Consider the following 20,527-nt stretch of genomic DNA (forward strand, 5'->3'; position numbering starts at 1 on the left):
TAGTGGTGGTGACTATATTGAAAAATGTTTTGTAGATGAATTTGCTCTATCAAATAGTGTTATTGTGCTCTTTGTATCTGTTGTAATTTCCATGGAAATAAATTATTTTTGGAATAACCTATGTGCAAAGATATGAGCTGCTAACAGGACGAGGCCAGCCCTACACTGGGATTCGGAGTAGGTGGGTGGTTGGGGATTGTCGTAAGATTTGACCTTTGCCTTTGTTTCAGGAGTGATGCTGGCAGTGCTGCTTGCCAAAGCTGTGAGTTTTAGGAGCAACAGAAGCAAGCTAGTGAGAGAAATAGGTAAATCATTGTTGCCTCTGTCTGTGCATACTGTGTGAAGATAGCTTCAGGGGGAGAAAGATTAAAAAGAATAAAATGAGAAGAACAAAGAATAGTTAGACAGGAAAGCCTGTCTCCCAGGCAAGAGACAGGTTGTACAGAACATGCCATTCTGTGCTTTTTCTTCCTGATCTCCTGGGCTGCTGCACAGTAAGTGTTGCCTCTCTGCCATAAATTCGAAATGAAATGATTGTTTCTGCATTTGCCAGTGGACCAGATGTTTGTATTTCTTATCAATGATCAGACAGGTGTTGTTTGCACAGCATCATTGCTGAGATTTTTTCTTCTTTCTTTCACATCATCCTGTTGGATGGCATCATTCCAAGGGATGTCACTGTGGTGGATAATCAGAGAACTTTGCAGTATACAGAACTGATACTGGGGATTTGAGGCTTTTGTTTTGTCCCTGCAAAACACAGAGGAATTAATGAAGGAAAGCAGCTTTCAAAATGTTCAAAATGATTACAGGTGATCTTGTCTGTCTGAAATGGTGTTGGTGATGCAGATTTTGGAAGTTGCAGAATTAAATGTCTCTGTAAGACCAGTAGGAAAACTTCAGTCTAAAGAAGTTCTGTATATTTATAACAGAAGAAATAACAGCAATGTTTTCCATGACAGATTTTGTATTCTATTGCTTCCTATGAATTTGCTTATTTGGGGTAAAAGTTGGTTTCTGTTCTCCTATTCTAAAACTGATGAGACAAAACTTTTAAGTGGCAAATTCACAAGATAAGTTATCTTATGGTTTCTGTTTCAAATCTCTTACTGTAACTGCTAGTTTGTTCTTTATTTAGGATTCAGACAGCCTTCTAGGAGACTTGCACTTAATTTGCTATTAAAATGCAACTTAGTCATCCAAGTGAGTTGGAGCTGGTGCTGCTGACTGCAGCAATACTGAAATATTGAAACGTTTTTAAAAAGCTAAGCCCTGACCTCCTTAATTGTTTTTAAAAAAGGAGAGATAACACTGCTTCTCTGAAGCAAAAAAAAAACATACTGTGACGCAGAGAGCTATCTTTGTACAGCAGGAGCTATCTGTGTGTCTCATACAACACAGCGTGCTGTCAACCAAATTACAATCTCTTGTGGTTCTCAGACTGAGAAATTGGCTAAATATAATGTATGCAGGAAATATAAAGTATTGCCTGTTCAGGAGCTATAGAAATTGTTGGGGCAAATATCAATTGATACTTTGTTCACATGTGTTTTTCTGTGTTTAGGTCAGCCTGGTTAAGTGTTGCTAGCAGAGCACGCAATATCTACTTCTGTTGTTTGAAAAAAAAACTCCTAGTCTTGGGAGGGGGGTGAATTTCAGCTGGTATTTTACAGCAAAGACTTCTGTAATGAATTAAGTCTTATGAAAGAATCATGCTTCATTACATTTGAAAAACTTACTTATGCAGTTAGGTGCTCTATGGCTGGATTAATGAGTAACTTCTACCTCAATTAGTTGATGTTCTCCTGTGGTGCAATATTTGGGCTTCTTTGTCACTATAAAAACTCTCCTTGTTTTCAGACTGTCACTTCGAACCCCAAGATGTGCATTACTAACAGTGAGCTGCTGTTACTCCTCATGGGGGTTATTTGTATTACAGAGTCCCGTGCTGTATCACACACTCTTCAGAAAGGTAGGATCAAAGTTTCACATCTAGCTTTAACAATTTTCTACACACTAAAGGTTTTGTTTGTAGGCAGTGAGGGCAGTGACTGCTGAAACAAAGGAGCTGCAACAGTTTCACCCACTGGGATTTTGATCCTGAGTGGTGGTAGATGAGGTACAAGGTAGTGTTAGAATAACTGGTATGGTTTTAATTCCCTGGTTTTATTCCATTCCTCTTTTTTAATTCCTTGCTTTTATTCCATTCCAAGTCTGTAATATAATGTTATTTTTAATGAGTAATTTTCAAGCAACTTCTGGCTGATTTATTGATGATTCAGAATGAGTAAAATAAATATGAATTATAAATAACTAAATTAACTACTCTCAAAACTGCAACAGATTAATGAAGGTCCTAATTTGGCAAGTTACCTGTGGGATGCAAACAAAATATGAGTCTTCCCTTACGTTGTCTCGGATCTTAAGATCCAGAATATACTTCTTTTTGGCAAAGTTAGTAAAATTGCAATTGTTCTCTTTCCTTTGTGAAGAATTACTGATCTACAGCAAACTAGAAAAGAAAGCACTGATTTTATGCTTCCATTTTAGATTTGCAGCTTGATTTCCTTCCTAAGTTCTGCAGAGCACTTTCTTCATTGCAGAATTCTATTCTGGCTGTCAAAACAGATACGGTATCTAAAGCATTATAATCTGCTCATTTCAGCAGTCCAACATGTAGCAGCATGTCTGTCTGTACGACGTTCTCTTGCTTCATTACAGAGCCATACAGGTGAAACTGATGCAGCTTACATAGAAATTTCTCATCCAACCAATGATGATTTTATTTTTTTCCCCCATTTTTAAACACAGGACCATATTCTTTTTGGTACAAGCTAAATCTCTGTATAAAAATGTTGTCTTGGGGTCCTTTTTTTTTCTTTCCTCACTTCATATTTGCACATGGCAGTGCAGTGACTTATCCCATTGTGGATTTAGGCTGGGCAGCTCATTATAAACTGTGGTTCCTGCCCTAGTAGAGGCACTGCACCTGACCTATGTTTCAGGCTGTCTTCCAATTGTATTTTGCTCAAAAGTGGAAAAAATAAATCTAGATTAAATCATTCCTTCTTTTTCTTGTTTTTACTTCTCAGATCCTAAGTGCGGGCAGAAAGTTCATGAGACAAGACCATGGAGTGACTTTAACCTTTTCACTCGGATTGTTGGGGGGAACCAGGTGAAACAGGGCTCACATCCATGGCAGGTTTGTAGAAGCAAATGTGGTTTTATCTTCGGAACAAAGCCCTTCTTTCTTTGTTTTTACAGAAATGAGAAAAGAAGAAAACCCGTTATACTTTGTTATACTTTGTACTTATTTCCACTTAGAATGTATCACTGAGCTCTGCTCTGTTTTTCAGTGGAGCAGACAGAGAGGATATAGATCTGTTATGATCTATGACAAACCTTTGCTTATCATTTATTATCTCATCATTAGTTCTGAAAAGAGTGTGTTTAGATTAGGCTGTGTAAAGAGGCACGAGTGAAACTGGTCAGAAATAAAAGAACACCTCAGCACCCCAACCATTGTCTAGGATCACAGACTTGCAGTTTGGAAGATGGAATACCTCATGAAGCTTGGAGTTTTAAGTTTAGAACGAATTGGATAAAGACTGTGGTATAAACATCAAAGACTCTCTCATGCTCTGATTTGCCCAGTGACCTACAAAGGAAAAATTCTCAACTTACTGGTAACCTTTACACAATCTTGAGTAATTCAGTGAATTGGTATCTGTTACATGTATGTTGTTTTTATCCAGGTACGAAGTCACAACCAAGGGAGACAGCAAAGTTTAGAATCACTTATGCTCAAGGAACATAAGAATACCATCAAAATCTGTTTGACTGAAGTGCTGCATGAACCTTAGCTATGTGAATCTTTAAAGAATACCTGCGTACACAACTCTGTCCTTTCTTTCTCAAGTGCAGTCAAAGCAGATGTAAAGATCTTGTGTATTTAACATGTCTTTATGTGAAATAGGTTTCCTTGAAACGAAGAGAAAAGCATTTCTGTGGAGGCACCATAGTTTCTGCTCAGTGGGTGGTCACGGCAGCTCACTGCGTCGCAGACAGGTATGGATGCAATCCATGGATCACATTGCATTGTGGAGCAGGCTGCAGGCGCAAAAAAACGTTGAGTGTAAAAACTTGTATAATGTAGTGTCTTTTTCTGGAGATTGCTCATGGATGCTGCTCTTTCATTTGTAACTAGCATTTCCCACTTTTTATCAGAAAGGGAGAAATACCTTTGAACATTCCATAAATAAGAATAAATGGCCTTTCAATTCGGATAGAGACTGATTTTGAAATTGTAGATCACAGAATAACAGGATCACAGAATTGTAGGGGTTGGAAGGGACCTCCAGAGATCATCGAGTCCAACCCCCCTGCCAGAGCAGGTTCCCTACACCAGGTCACACAGGTTGGCATCCAGGCAGGTCTTGAACATCTCCAGAGCAGGAGACTCCACCACCTCCCTGGGCAGCCTGTTCCAGTGCTCCGTCACCTCACTGTAAAGAAGTTCTTGCGCATGTTTGTGCGGAACTTCCTATGCTCCAGTTTCTGGCCGTTTCCCCTTGTCCTGTCTCCACTCACCACTGAAAAGAGTCCGGCCTCGCCATTCTGCCCCCCACACCTTAGATATTTATAGACCTGGATCAGGTCCCCTCTCAGTCTTCTTTTCTCAAGGCTGAACAGACCCAGTTCACTCAGCCTTTCTTCATAGCAGAGATGCTCCAGGCCCTTCACCATCTTTGTGGCCCTCCGCTGGGCTCTTTCCAAGAGATCCCTGTCTGTTTTATACTGGGGAGCCCAGAACTGGACGCAGTACTCCATATGAGGCCTTACCAGGGCAGAGCAGAGGGGGAGGATCACCTCCTTTGACCTGCTGGCCACGCTCTTTTTAATGCACCCCAGGATGCCATTGGCCCTCTTGGCCACAAGGGCACACTGCTGGCTCATGGCCAACCTGTCATCCACCAGGACACCCAGGTCCCTCTCCGAAGAGCTCCCCTCCAGCAGCTCATCCCCCAACCTGTACTGGTGCATGCAATTATTCCTCCCCAGATAGAAGTCTAATATCACGATAACCTACTTAAGATTATCAGGTGATTACAATATTTTTTTTCAGAGGTAGAAGCTGGCATTATATATTCAATTAAATGTTGAATAGACAAGTACTGATCTCTTGCATACTGATAATTCAGCCTATGCTCTAAAAAAAAAAATAATTAACTAGGCAAGATTTTGGTTGTGCCTTCACAGAGATTATAATGATCTTGTAGCCAATACTTTGTACTAATGAATCATTTGGAATTATAAATTTGGTCTTTATTGGACATGGTATGTGATCCCATCTTGGTTAAACTACCCAAAAACTGAAGCTTGTGTTAACTGCAGAAAGACAGGCAGTAACTGAATTAGTATGAAGTCTCTTCATACAGTAAGTCATCAGGCTGATGAATAAATTTGAAGCAGAATAGTAAATTTATCATGGTGGCTTGTGGATTTTTTTGTTTTGTTTTGTTTTTTTGATTCCTTGCTGCATGTTGGCTCTTGTGAGGCCTCATCTGGAGTACTCAGTCCAGACCTGGAGATACCAGTATGAGAAAGATGCAGAACTCTTGGAATGGGTCCAGAGGAGGGCCACTAAGATGATCCGAGGGCTGGAGCACCGCTCCTATGAAGAAGGGTTGAGGGAACTGGACTTGTTTAGTTTGGCAAAGAGAAGGCTCTGGGGAGACCTCATTATGACCCTCCAGTACTTGAAGGGAGCATAAAAACAGGAGGGGGAATAGCTGTTTACAAGGGTGGGTAGTGATAGGACAAGGGGGAATGGTTGTGATAGGACAAGGGGGAATGGTTGTAAACTGAGACAGGGTTAGGTTAGATATTAGGAGGAAGTTTTTCACTCAGAGGGTGGTGACACACTGGAACAGGTTGCCCAAGGAGGCTGTGGACATTCAATTCCTTGAGGCATTCAAGGCCAGGCTGGTTGTGGCTCTGGGCAGCCTGGTCTGCTGGTTGGTGACCCTGCACACAGCAGGGGGTTGGAACTGGATGATCATTGTGGTCCTTTTCAACCCAGGCCATTCTATGCTTCTATGATGATTCTATGTTTTGAGTTGGTACTAGGAACCCTAAGTCAGGATTCACAACATTTTTGAAACATGAACTGCGAATGCTAGAGAAGTGGTCTTAGATTTTTTTCTGTACTTCTTCCACTGGAGAAGCAGTGTGATCAATCAACTTTAAACACAAGAATCGGATCTCATTCTTTAGCAGATCACTTAAATACCGATAGGAGTGAAGGAAATCTTATTTTTTCACTGTTCTTGTACCTCCCAGTTTCTAATGTAGGGCTGATTCAACTTGTGTTGACTGCACATACTATACTCTAAAATCTGAAGATGAAAGGTATTAGATACCATTAGTAAAACTCTTCTGTTTACAAACAACTACATTTTCCCTTTCATTTTGAAGATTCTGTAGTTGAATTTTTATTTTGCAATTCTTACAGGAACCTACTCAAGTATTTGAACGTCACTGCAGGAGAGCATGACTTAAGAATCAGGGAGAATGGAGAGCAGACATTGCCTGTTAAATATATCATTAAACATCCAAACTTTGACCCACGAAGGCCGATGAACTATGACATAGCCCTTCTTAAGCTGGATGGAACCTTCAACTTCAGTAAGATCATATTTATCTGTGGCTAAAATAAAGAAGCAGCAGCACAGATAAATTATCGAATGATAGATGAAGTTTTAAATGCCATAGAAATAATTCCCTTTTTAAAAAGTGAGAAATAAAACACGGGATTTTTTGTTACTTTTTTATTTTTATTTTATGATGATGCTCTTTCAAATAGTTATCAAGAAATTTCATGTATGGCAGGTTCATCAGTTTTGCCGGCATGCCTTCCTGATCCAGGTGAAAAATTTGAAGCGGGATATATCTGCACTACTTGTGGCTGGGGCCGTTTAAGAGAGAGTAAGTTACTGGAATTTTTCTTTGACATTCTGATTTCACAGTGTTTTTGTCAGTCATTCATTCCTGTGTTCATCCCTTTCTTAAAATGGGCAATGAATTGTGAAGCAAATCCGTATCTGCATAGAAAGCAGATACAGATACTGTCTTCAGATCAGTGAATGTTTTCTTGTCAGATTTTCTTACTCAATTTTAGATACTTTTTTTAGAATTCTCTCTGTTCCAGTATGCAGTGTTTATTTCTGAAGCTAAGAGCTTGACTGCGTAAGCTGTACAGAGACCAGAAGTAACTGTCAACTGGGAATAAGCTTATAATCTCAAATTCGAATCTCTGCGGGCTTCTGTCTATCCGTAAACTGTTTCAAAATGGATCACAAAAATATATGGACCTGTATATTATGTTGGAGACACTTTGAAATTTATTCAAGTAAAACTGCTTATATATGCAAAACTGTATGTTTATCAAAACATGCTCATAGCCATAGGAAGATATGGAGCAAGTTTTCAGCGTGTTTTTCTTTGTGTATTAGCAGTGACATTAAAAGTTCACCACTCAGTATTTCATTTTGAACGATTTTTTTTTGTTCCAGATGGAGTGCTCCCTCAGGTTCTATATGAAGTCAATCTACCAATTCTAAATAGTAGGGAATGTTCAACAGCATTGTCAACTTTAAAGAAGCCCATCCAAGGTGACACTATACTGTGTGCTGGATTTCCAGATGGAGGAAAAGATGCCTGCCAGGTCAGTTGAACAAAGAGCCTTGTGTACTTGAACTATTTCTCAGAAACTCAAGTTTCTAAGTGCCTAAATGAATAAATGTAATTTTGTATTCTATTTCAATGTGTGAATTCTTTAAAAGCATCTATATGGGAGAACACAATTCCATGAAACTATTTTAATTATTGTGTGAATTGCACGACAGGTTCCTGACAGCAACTTCACAATGTATCCCAGTGCTGTGATGTTTAGGGCTTTTAAACTTCAAAGCACTTGATAAAAACATTGAGTAACAAATGTTCCTAGCGTAGTATGCAGGAAGTTAGAAAATACTGCCTTGGAAAACAAGGGAAAAAAAAGATGATTCCTTGTCTTGGGAAAATTTTAAAATGGCAAAACAAACAGTCTCCTTGCTCCTTTTGTCATGAGTAAATGACAAATAAATTCATCTCTCCTGTCATCACAATCCTGACTAAACACAGTAAAAAGGAAAGTCTTTTTTTTAATGTTTTTTTTGTTTGGTTGGTTGTTTGGTTGGTTGTTCCTTTTTTTTCTTCCAAATGACTTCTCCCTGTGTGGCAGGTTTATTGCTGCACTACAAAAGACGACTTAACAAACTCTTCAAGGCTAGCTCAGTGGTACCCGTGCTCTTTTTGTGACCTGTGAGTTTTGGGGGTTCTTACAGGGAGACTCTGGGGGTCCTCTCTTGTGCCAACGTAAGCACGGTGCCTGGATTCTCGTTGGTGTGATTTCCTGGGGGATGGGATGTGCTCGTGGCTGGAGAGGTAATGAGAAGAGGAAACATTATGAAAGAGGGTCTCCTGGAATATTCACAGACCTCAGTGCAGTGCTTTACTGGATTCAAGAAAATATGAGCGCTGGTATTAAGTCTCTATAAACATTTCTCTCTCACCTCTGTCGCTTTTCTGTCTCATAATCATATTTCATTTAATTTTACCGTTTTCAAGATATAGTACTCATATTTCTCCCACTAGAAACTGGCTTCAACTGATGATTAGGAAAAAAAAAAAAGGACCTTCGTATTGTCAAAAAAAAATGAATAGGGTTTAGTTTCTGAAAAATATGTTCTCAGTTAAAGGAAAATAAGAGAAAGGCAATGTCTTTTCTATATGAACTTACAATAATGGATCACTGAGTTTTCAAGAAAAAAAAATATTAACCAAAATTACTATAGTAACTGAAGATTATTGGCTCCAATGAGCAGCAAAAGTGATTTGGTAAATGAAATGGGCAGTCAGTTCTCAGTTGCATTATGCTAGGTTTCACTACCCACTTTTTTACACCATAGCACTGGTGCAAAGAATCTTGGCTGTTACTGCAGTCAGGCTTAGCATCTCTGTGTCCCTGGTAATAAGGTGGTAGTTGGATTCTGCTACCCTACCTTGAGATGTGTAGTTCATCAGGTATATACAGAGAGAATGCTGCTCAGACTGAGAGGCCAATCCATGTATTATTAATTCTAGATGTATCTTCTCTAGAGTTCGTTATTTAGAAGCCAGCTCTGCCTGAACTTGCAATTTTGATTTCAGCCATAGTTTACTGTAGGCACGATGTCCTCAAGAATTCAAACTTTCATCAGTGCTAGCTGTATCAACCTACTATCTCACACTGTTAAAAAAAGCCTACACTGTGAATGAGAAACTGTAATAACACTTTTTTTTTTCACTCCTTTCCCTACCCGTCCTTCATTAGATCTGAAAATGAAAAGTTCTACACGTGAGTAGTATTTTTTCAACATTTTGTATCTGCATTAGAATCTAACCAGCCTTCTCAAATAATCTCATATGTGATCTGCAAAGAAAAAAACGTATTTATAGTATGACTTATTAATACACTTTAAAATGTATACTTTAAATACATAGGGTTTTTTTTCTAGCTTAGTAAGGAATTTCCTGAAGAAAGATAGTACATATGTGCAGGTGACTTCAAAAAGGAATTTCCCTTAAGACAGATAAGGCATTAATTTATTGAAATGCAAATAGAATTAATGGGAAAAAAATGTAGAACAGAACATCAAGCAACGCATGAAATCTAATTAATGATGTTGGTTCTGTGCATGAAAGCATAGATTCTAAACAGAAAACATCAGGTAAAATTGATAGTAGTTTCTGCTCATCTGTGATGAATCTATCTACTTATCTGGTGTCTATTTCTGTGAATGGAATGTAAAAACAAACAAACAAAAAATTGTTTTCATCTATTCCTGAATATAATTTATTTAACAGCTGAGGTTATATTTTGATTCCGTGTGTGTACTTTGTTTTTGTCTTGCTAGCTTAGCTTGGCAAGGAGAAGGAAAGGCAAAGAGGAGGCATTTTTACGGGTATCTGTGGTTTCTAGCAGTAGTCATCCAGAGAAAACCACTTTTGCTTCCTCCAGTCCCCTATTGTACTGTTGCAAAAGTGTTCTGCTGCAAAACAGCTAATAAGTTTATTACAAATGGTCAGCAATAAAAGCATAATCCTGAGGTATGTGTTTTTCCTGTCCAAAAAATCCTGATACCAAAATCATCATTTAACAAATACTTTTATTAGGGTGATAAGAAAGCACCGCTGTTTTTACAGTGGCAGAGCTTGGCTTTTGCCTCTAAATTATGTGATTTAAAAGTGACTTGCTATCATTTCAAATAGAAGAGATGGAAGACCTAACGTAATTCTGCCATCAGAAACAAGGTACAGATGAACAGTCTTACGTCCCACAATATTATCTAGATGTTTGGTGTAACAGAGGACTGTGTATGTGTCAAACCTGATTCTTGTTCTAACTCTACAATGCAGCATTTTGTAGTGTTCAGGATGGCAAGCTCCCAGACAGTGAAGGAGAATTAAATTTTCCTGGAAGTTCTGAACAGTTCTATCAAAGCCATCAGTGAGTAGACAAAACACAGACTTCCCAGAAGATCTTTCTGGTACCTGTGTTGCTTTTGTTTTTTTCTTCCAGTTTTGTGAATGGGAACAAATTTGTCATTACAGGTTGTGTGTATGGACTCTGTTTGTATCAGAAGGAAATTATATATTGCTTCGTTTTTCCCACTTCGATATAGAGCTGGAAACGTTTTGCGACTATGATTCTTTATCAGTCTATTCAAAAGACAACAGACTTGTTGGTGAGTTGTTGTCTTTTTATTCTATAAAATAATGTCAGTGTATCCTTTCATTCTAACAGCAATTGAACACAGAGAGAACATTTCAGTTGACGTTTTACTCACATTTTCACGATAGAATTCTGTGTGACCTGGTCTAAACTGAAAGATGACAGATTGGAAGGGGGGGGAAAGAATGGAAAAATGCCTGTTGGGGAACTGTGTCAGCATATGAATTGCTGATGTCAAGGATTTTTAAATGTGCATCTTTTATTTGTGCTAACGGATTAATAGGCAATAGGAATAGAAAGACAATTTCTTTTTCAGCTACAAAGTTTTATAAGCAAGTGCTAGAAATTTTACAGCAGAGTTTTCTCAAATGACTGAAGACTTTAAACAGTGATTATTCTCTGATATTTTGTTTCAGGGAAATTCTGTGGAGGAGATCTTCCATTACCTATTTTGATTGGGTCCGACAATATAAGGCTGAAATTTGTTTCTGACAACAAGGATCATGGGACTGGTTTTTCTATGACTTATAAAGCTCTTACACCACGTATCCATCCTGGTAAGTCTAACTCAGAGAAAGCTTCTGTGATTTTTCCTAAGCGGATGCCATTGTGAACAAGGTAATTGTGCTTTGGCTGATGCGTGGCATTGTGGAAAAACTGAGATGCCAGTAAGAGATAGGGACAGATGCTGTTCAGAAAAAAACCCTCCTGTTACTTTGCCTCTTCCCTAAATCCTCTAGAATGATTTAATTTCCTTCTCCACTTACAGACAGTTTTAGAAATTAATAGAATCAATCACACAAGCCAAATATCCAGTGAAAGCTACTTTCAATTTTGCTCTGCAGAGTGGTTTATCATCACTAGGGGGCAGGTACAAGTGTCATCTCCTGAGTCTGGACAGTACTTACAAAAACAGACACCTGTTGTTTCTGTTTCTGTAGCTTTTTCAGTCAGTTTCATTCCTTTATGATCTGCAAGGGCAGGGAGGAATCCCCTCTGGGGGGACTTGCCACTGCTTAGCAAGAAAGTCATCCCTGCTGATTCCATACCTCCACTTTCATTTCCAAATAAAATTGGCAAATGTTCTTCTGACGTGCCTGTGTCCTGCACTTCTATCACTCCCATACAGGTAACTCACTCTGCAGCACACTGCCTGTATCACAGGGGACGTGCTGTAGTCACGACTGAACGTCTCTTCTGCCTGGGAACAGATTGAAAACATTTTGTTATGTTTTTCTTGCAGAAGGATTTGGCTTGCTGCTGTTTTCCTATTTCTGTGTGAAAGCACCACAAGAGGTTTTCTGGGTTTCTTTTTTCCCTGTTGTGTGTGTGAATAGTTTAATAGGTGCCTCAATTTTTGTTTCTTGATGGATTTCTAGATTCTGGCTGTGAGTCCTTAGCTGTCCTTTTTGAAGAAGGAGTGTTGCAAAGTATGCACTATCCAGAGCACTACAGCAATCTGGCAGACTGTCAATGGATTATTTGTGCGCCAGAAGACCATGTAATAAAGGTAAAGTATGTGCCCTTCTTGTGTTTGTGGAATGAAAGTGGGCATCATTTAGTTGACAAGAAAGTGTGCAGCTAAAGACGAGCAAGATCTAGCAACATAAGCTTGAATAATGCTGTTGGACACACTTGAGAGAAATCCCTTTCTGTCCCAAAAGGCAGATAGGTTTGGACTTCTCCTTTGGGTTATAGTAAAATAGGATTTCCTGGTTTAAATTTTACCATGATGCTTTCTTCTATCAAATTTAATGTTATGTGAGGGGCCTGAACACCACAGAGATCAGACTTTAAGAGAATCCTTGAGATTATTAAAGACATTATTTAGAGCTTTGAATTCCAGTTCGTGAATTCAACAGGATTCACTTTCTTCTTCTTCTTCTTCTTCTTCTTCTTTTTTTTTTTTTTTAAAGCTTACATACCAGTCTTTTGAAGTAGAAGAGAGTGAAGATTGTTCTTATGATGCTGTTACTGTGTATGAAGATGTGGAAAAAGAAGAGGAAATTGGTTTGGCTTTTAATTTTGGCATACTTTGGGGACCTATTATTTCTGTGACTTTCAGTAGCCTTCTTTTACAGTGTAAACTGAAATTTACCTCCAGAGTCTCAGGTGTTGCTGCAGGTACTAATTTCAGTACCTTGAAAGTGCTTGCTTGTATTGGTTCTTCCGTTCCTCTTATGGATACAAAAAGTCATCTAGCAACAGTTGTGTGCATTTACATTCTATATGGAATGCAATCTGAATTCATGTCTATTTAAAAAATAAAATGGAGGGGGGAGAGGCATAAGGCTGTCATTTGTTTTTATAGTAAATAAATGATGCCAGGCAGAAAGCACCCAGGAATTCTCCCTTTCAGCATCCAATTCTTCACTCAAGATGAATGTTCATGCAATTCTCATACAATGCTTAGCTGGAGATTCCTTTGGCTTACATCAAAAGAAGGAAAGACTTGTGCCACTCAAGTCTGATACTGGTACTAAGGTTAGCACTGGCAGATGTTAGTGTTTCAATGCTGACAAGGAAACCCAAGTTTCCAATGTAATCTACATGCACTGGCAACCTACGACTACAAGTGCTGCCATAATATCTTGTGAAATAATGCCAAGAATCTCCTTGTTCTTGTGAGATAATTACTGAACAAACTGACAGAAATAGTAGAACAGTTGTTCAGCCTCCATTGGCTTATCCGACACTCTCTCGTGCACAGTTTTGGGTTTGTTTTACCCTCTCGTGTAACAGCTGGAATGCACATTCTGTGTATGCACTGTTGAAAAAGGTAAATATGAAAAACTACCTTTTAATCCTGTGTGAACCTTTGCTTTCTCATTTTTAGCTAGATCATGTGGGTTTGTCCTACCAGCGCCTGTTCTAAGCTCCTCTTCCATGATGCTGGTTGTCTTTCACTCTGATGAAACAGAGAACTTTGAAGGATTCAGAGCTACAATCACTTTTGTACATGTTACAGGTAATAGAATTCCGTAACTTGGGAGGCTGCCTCACTAGGGCAGCAGAAAGGGCTCTGCAGTGAATAGTGATATTCAGAATGATTTTGCTCTAGGAGATTTCACCTAATGCATTGTTTCAGTGAAAAAATCTTTATTGTGATCTTCTGAAGGATTGAGCAGAGGATCAGATGAGTGGGTAAAGAAAAACAATGAATCTCCCCCAAACCTCAGGGTTTTGTTTTGTGTAAAGTATTCTGGTACATTTTAAATGGTTCTTTACTACCATGTGAAGTTGTAATAACATAGATTCCTCAGGTACAAATCTATTCCTTTCTCAGAAATGATTATAAAGGAAATAAAAATTATTTTGTAGTTAAAAAATATTATTCGGGACAGCCTGCTAACACAGTTGCTGTTTTCATTTCCTAGATTTAGATACCTTGGATTCTGCTAGTGTACAAGTATTTGAAAATACGAATATGACCGAAGAAGAACTGCAGGTTACAGCAGGTTAGTCGACCTGAATTCTTATTTCTTCATGGGAATGTGAAGTACCTCTTGGACTGCAACTTAAATGCCATTTTCTCCAAATGTTTCAGAACTGCACTCTGCATTGTCTCAAGATGTTTCATTTTCGTGCCAAGGAAATAAAAAGATGAATAGTAATGTTTCTGTGTTTTAGCTTTCAAATGACAGAACCTGTTTCTCTTGTTTCCTTCAGCATCTTGAATTATTTAGAACAATACAATGACATTATTTCAGCCTGCAAGTCAAAATAGACACTGCTTTATGGAAGATGATTGCAAAGACTGCAGGATAGCTGGAATTAATAACTGGAGTTTTAAAGCTTTTTTTGTTCTTGCCTCTAGTAGTTTATGAAGAATGGAATATGTTTGCATTCATTGTAGATCTGAGACTAAAACTTTTGAAGTGCCATAGGTTGCTTTCACCTCATTGATGCTCACCTTTGGCAAAAAGCACCTCCTTGTGCTGTCTCTAAACATGTGGGTAATTTCTAAGGAGAGAATTTGAAAGATGTAGAAAAAAGCATTGGGGGGGAAGCCTGGCAGTTGTGGGGTGGCTCTTAAATGAGCTGTTCTTTGCCTCATCAATCTTAACCTCTGAAAATCTTCTTGAGACATTAACCTTTTCTTTTTTAGATGATGTTTGTGGAATGCCTTCAAATCAGCCGAGATTCATCTTCAGTAGGATAATTGGAGGTGAAGAGGCTGTACCACACTCATGGCCTTGGCAGGTCAGCATACAAATTTCAGATCAACATATCTGTGGAGGAGCAGTTGTTGCCAAAGAATGGATTGTCACAGCTGCTCACTGCTTTAATTCTAAGTAAGTACACTTGGATGAATCCTCTGGGAATGTCTGCATTACACAATGAATCTCTGCAGGGTAATATTTGTGCCCGGGGAGATTGGCACAGTATTCTTCTGCTCCACACACATGTACTACGATTAGTGTGGCTACCTAAGAAATAACCTACTCTGTAGGCTTGGTTTTCATTCAGATCAGTTTGCAGAATGTATGTGAGGATACTTGTCATCCATCAATTATTCTTGGATAACTTCTCTCTGGATCCTTTGTAAAGGAGCATTATTTCCTCAAGATGTTAAGAGGACACAGAGGAAGCTTTTGTGGCCAGAGTTGATGCTATTTCCTTACTAGGAAGCTATCTATCTGTTAGTTCAGATCACATGGATGTTTTTCTGTTTTTATGGACAGAAGCCAAGAAGGTACTATGTGTGACTTTCAGATTCTTTAAAATATTTTCTAAAATGCAAATTGATTATTCTTGTAGGCTGAACTGACTCTTTTCCAGTTTCAAATGAATCATAAATACATTAATTTAAACTTCATATACTTTGGCTCTTAAGTCATTAAACTTTTCTTTTTATTTTTTATTTTTTTTTATTTTTTTTTAAATCCTCCCAGGATTGATGGTAACTCAGTATTCTGATTCAATTTTTAAATAAGTTGCAATTACTGAAAATGAGGGTAAAATTTCAAAAGCCCCAGATGCCAAATATGCTCAGATATCTCTATTTTCTGTTGGAACTTGAAATGAAAATGCTGTTTTGAAATTTGGACTTTGGCTTTTAGGTTTCTAAATATCAATTTGCAAAATATTGTCAAGAGCATTATTGTAGTGTGGTGGAAGTATGGCTTTAAGAGCCATGGTATGGAGGATTTCTCTATTGCATGCTGCAATCACATCAGAATTTGTGTGTGTGGCTTAATGTGATTTCATCAGGGAGTTACGACACCTTTCAATGTGTGAGAGGGTTTGGTTATGAAAACAGAGGATGAAATATTTCTGTTGCATTTGTTCATATCATTTATTTGATGGTATGAGTTATTGTGCTTTAAGTGTTATCTATTTTTCTCTTTATGATAGAAACCAGCACCATCCCTGGAATGGTGCTGGCCATGATGTGGAGGCGCTGAGTTCTACAACAGGCAGCCTCAGTCTTTATGAACCTGATCTTTCTCTTAGTTCACCGTTTGAGGGATGCCATGGCCTCATCACGAGAATGTTTCATGCTCTCTTGAAGTCAGTAAGAAGATTTCCATAGATTTTCATGGGAATGTTAGCCCAGGAATATATAGGGCTTTCAAACTTATTTTGGATGGGGGAGATTATAAGAGTCTTGCATTTTAGGAATGTTGTTATAACAGCCTGAGAATGTATTTATCCCTTCCCCCCCCCCTTTTTTTTTGAGGGAACTCTTCAGAAACTTATGGATGGTGGTCACAGGAATTCATGATCTTACAGAGCAAGAATACAGACAGGTAATTAAGGTTCAGCTTAATAAGAAAATAAAAATAAATCTTGCCAAATTATTTTTAATGTAAATGCACCTCTCAGATTGCTTATGATGCAGCAATCTTTCAACCTGAATGCTGGTCTTAATCTGCACTTGCACAACAGTTTTTATGTGACTGCCAGGGAACTTGTATCAACACAGACCTGTGCGGTCATCAGTAACGAAATCTAAACCTTGGCATCCCAAAGGGTGCTTGAGTGAAGAGTATATTGTCTTTAGTACAAAGATAGAAATAATAAGGGCTAAAGGCACAGTTTTCCTGTTTACTCAGACTGGACTAATGTTTTTCCAAGACCCTCTGCCTCCACTCGCTGAATGGAGTTTCCTGCACGTTCCCTGATTCATATCTGAGAGCCGTAATCTTGACTTGTTAATGTAAGGAAGTTGATAACTTCAACAGCTGCTTTTAGATGTTTCTTTCTCCTCAAGCATCTTGCGTATACCCTGAAAATTTATAAAACCAAAGGCTTAAATTCCCAAGTTGTTGAGCAAATGTCAATGTCCTTACTTTCCTAGAAAAGATCAGTAAAGCAATACATTATACATCCGAGCTTTAACAAGATCACTATGGACTCTGACATTGCTTTACTGCAACTGGCTGAGCCCTTAGAATTCAACCACTATGTGCATCCTGTGTGTCTCCCTGCAAAGGAAGAAGTGGTTCAGCCCTCCAGTGTATGCATTGTCACAGGGTGGGGAGCACAGGAAGAAGGTACGTAGTCTTTGCCATTTTGAGGGTTGAGCAAACTGTGGCTGCATTTTGTAGTTTGTTCAATGTTGCAACATGAATTCTATCTGTACTTTTGATTCTTGGACTCCTGGATTTCACTTACATGAGTTCAGATGGTCTTGCATGGAAATGAGTAGAAATAAAGCAATCAGTTTGAAAGGAGGAGAGTCAAGCTGTTTTCTGGAAGCCTTAAATAAGCAGACTGTATAAAATCTAGAGATATGTAGAGGAGAGCAGTCCTGCTGTACTAAAAGAAAAAAGCAAAGGGAATAGGAGATATTTATCATTCTTTGTGATGAAAGGTGAGGCGGGCATCGTATCATTAATTAATGCCTCTGCCAGTTTCTAAAATGTCTTTTATTTCAAGATAGGGAAAAGAATAAAAAGTTGCATCAGCTGGAAGTTCCCATCTTGATGCTTGAAGCATGTCAGACCTATTACATAAATCTTCCGAGTAGAGTGACTCAGAGGATGATCTGTGCTGGGTTCCCTCTGGAAGAAGGCAAGGATTCATGCACAGTAAGTGGCTTTCTAATACTTGGGGTACAGCCAGATGGATTCTGAAAAAGAGGAGTATTGAAACCTCGCTATGAGCTGTTTTCTTGCAAACAGGCTGTAGATCAGGCAAATCCAACCTGCAGCCATCGCTCAGCAAGAAATAACCGGCACTGTTCTATTAACTCTGCTTCAGCTGAAAGCAGGACAGGAGAGTGCAGTGCAGTGCCAAACCATGTTACAGCATGGCATGTTGCCATGTTATGCTATATGGCATGTTTTATGCATGGCTAAACACGTGAGCAGCTTAGACCTATTTTTACCAAAGTTATCTTTTAAAAACATAAAGAGTGCTTTTAGATGGTAACCGCATTCCTTTGTCCTTGTACAGGGTGATTCTGGTGGCCCATTAGTTTGTCCTTCAAAAGATGGCTCAGGATTTTACACCCTTAATGGAATCACTAGCTGGGGCTTGGGCTGTGGAAGAAAGAGCTACCCAGGAGTATACACAAATGTTGGTGTTTTTGTGGACTGGATCAAGCAGAGCATTAACAGTAGCGGTATGTGTGGAAACGAACAAAAACAATTCAATGAATCTTTTGGCTATTGCTAAATACTTTGAGGCTACCTTTATTATTTATTCGAGGATACCATTTTTATACTTGGTGTGCCTAGCACTCCCTGAAATTTAAGCTGTTTAAAGTATGTCTGGTGAGTGCTCAGAAGTAGGTGAATCTAAATCAGTAGTCACTTCTGAAAACTTTATTGGTGTGTTGTTATTCATGTCTTTTGTGTTTTTCCTTCTGATGAACAGTGCTTTTCTATGAAAATCACTCTATGATTTTCATTACTGCTGCTTTGCTGCCTTATTTCTTAAGGCTAGCAAAGGTGAGGAGGTGTGAAATGACACGTGGCAACAGTGAGTCCACTTTGATAAGTATACTGACAGCCTTCGATGATCTTTCCAACATCTATCCTGTTTTTTTGTTTGCTTTTTTCTTTTTGTAGATCTGCCCGTTTTCATGGTGTAACTGTCAAAAGAGTTGTGATGGACTACACTGTAGAATGCTTCCAAAGTACAGATGTCACTAAAAGCAAAATTTGGTGAGAGCGTATTAGTTTGTGACTGCTGAAGAGATCATGGAGTAGCTGATACTTAACTTGATCAATTTACTGCTTGTTTTCCTGATTGAGACCTCAACCTTACATGTGTGTTCTTGGGATATACATAAGTTACTTACAGGTTTCTGACACTGTCAATCTATACTAGAAGGAAGGATAGGTCACCACACACTGTATGTCAAGCATGCACTCAAATGCAGCCCTGGAGAAAACAAAAATCTATGCAAAATAAGCATGTATGTTAAACAACTGAAGTCAGTTATCTTTCCCTAAGGTCAGTGAGAGTGTTAGTTCTGGCTCTGAGGGGACCCAGGCAGTGGTGGTACATCTTTAAGGATCAAAATAACACTGTCTAGTGATTAGTCATGTAAATCAATCCAATTGCTTGCAAAATAGTATTTTAATATGCACAAACGATGGTCCTTAGAAGCCTGATCTGACTGACTTGTGTATCTATTATTAGAATGATTTGACTACGTTATTTTCCTGTCACTGTAACAATTTTTCTACATATAATTGTGCCAAAAGAATTTTGGTACTTGGGAAGGTGCCACCAAAAGCAGAATAGATATAACTGTGCTCAAAACTGCTTGGGCTTTTGGGATTTAAGGAAGGTTCAGTAGGAGAGCCTGGATCACTTACATGAGAACCTTCTGGTCTGCTTACCTGGTGGAATCATCCATCGATGTGAATCCCCATGAGCAAGCCCAGCTTGTGTGTAAGATTGTGCAAGATTTTACCATCTTGTTAGATTAGAATTCCAGTGAAAGGCATTTTGTGGGCATTAAGTGACTTGTTATCAATGTAGGGAATTCTACACAGTAAGGGCTGTGCTTGGTGCAAACACTCATCTCTACGATCCACAGCTTTTCAATAACCTGGGGTACTGAGTATGTTTCTCGTGCTTGATCTAAGGTTTCCCTTACATCAACCATGGTCCCAGTTTAAATGTTTTAAATCAGTTACATACAGTATGTTATTTTAGGTCTGTTAATCTTAGCAGTGGAAGTATTGACAGAAGTCTGAAGGAAGCCTTGATGACCTGTTGAAAACATTTATAGCGTGGTGTTGCTATGTACTGTTCCAACTTTCTGTATTGAAGAAAAGTTGGTGTTTTGATTAAAAAGTAACATCACCTTTTCTGGATAAGAAAACTTCCTATTTTAACAAATTGCTTGTTGTTCAAACAGAGGTGTTCAAAAAGACAGGTGGTCCAGGCCAGCAGCCTCTGGCAGCATGCAGTAACTGGCAAATGTCCTAATTAATCTATCCGTATAATCAAAGAGGTACTGTGTAATTCACACGCTTCAAAGTGAGCACATCTGCTTGTAAATAGCAATTTGTTTAATGCCCAAATGGCTGCTTGCACTAGAAATTGTGATGACAGGCTCCAATTAGATTTGCAGGCTGTGCTGTGCACGGCTGTAGGTTTAGAAACTAGATCAGTATGGATAGCATAATAGGTGATATGAGTATAATCCTTTGACTCAATGGCCTGGAAAACAGCTAGGAAGGAAGTAAGATATCTTGTCTCTGCTGATATTAGTAGCAAAACATTTTGTGTCCAGATGTAAAG

General features: G+C 38.7%; 1 protein-coding gene across 5 annotated transcripts; it reads left to right on the top strand.

Annotated features, from left to right (window-relative positions):
* The first annotated feature begins 280 nt into the window (after positions 1-280).
* OVCH2 (ovochymase 2) lies at positions 281-19,391 on the top strand. Of its 5 annotated transcripts, none has more exons than XM_042882066.1 (22): positions 281-494; positions 1,861-1,972; positions 3,093-3,202; positions 3,977-4,068; positions 6,515-6,687; positions 6,892-6,987; positions 7,575-7,726; positions 8,388-8,583; positions 9,416-9,439; positions 10,501-10,591; positions 10,696-10,829; positions 11,233-11,373; positions 12,196-12,326; positions 12,733-12,826; positions 13,653-13,784; positions 14,194-14,274; positions 14,925-15,111; positions 16,500-16,569; positions 17,121-17,316; positions 17,702-17,853; positions 18,221-18,389; positions 18,838-19,391. In XM_042882066.1, the coding sequence occupies exons 2-22, from the start codon at positions 1,882-1,884 to the stop codon at positions 18,858-18,860; spliced, it is 2,535 nt and encodes an 844-aa protein (XP_042738000.1). In that variant the 5' UTR covers positions 281-494; positions 1,861-1,881; the 3' UTR covers positions 18,861-19,391. The 5 variants fall into 5 exon arrangements, 4 of the variants coding, with proteins under 4 accessions (XP_042738000.1, XP_042738001.1, XP_042738002.1 ...); XM_042882067.1 differs by having other exon boundaries at positions 16,512-16,569; XM_042882068.1 differs by having other exon boundaries at positions 8,388-8,487.
* The last annotated feature ends 1,136 nt before the right edge of the window (positions 19,392-20,527 follow it).

The sequence above is a fragment of the Lagopus leucura genome, unplaced genomic scaffold (genome assembly GCF_019238085.1).
Source record: "Lagopus leucura isolate 7727_CA_CO unplaced genomic scaffold, USGS_WTPT01 Super-Scaffold_100033, whole genome shotgun sequence".
Classification (NCBI taxonomy): domain Eukaryota; kingdom Metazoa; phylum Chordata; class Aves; order Galliformes; family Phasianidae; genus Lagopus; species Lagopus leucura.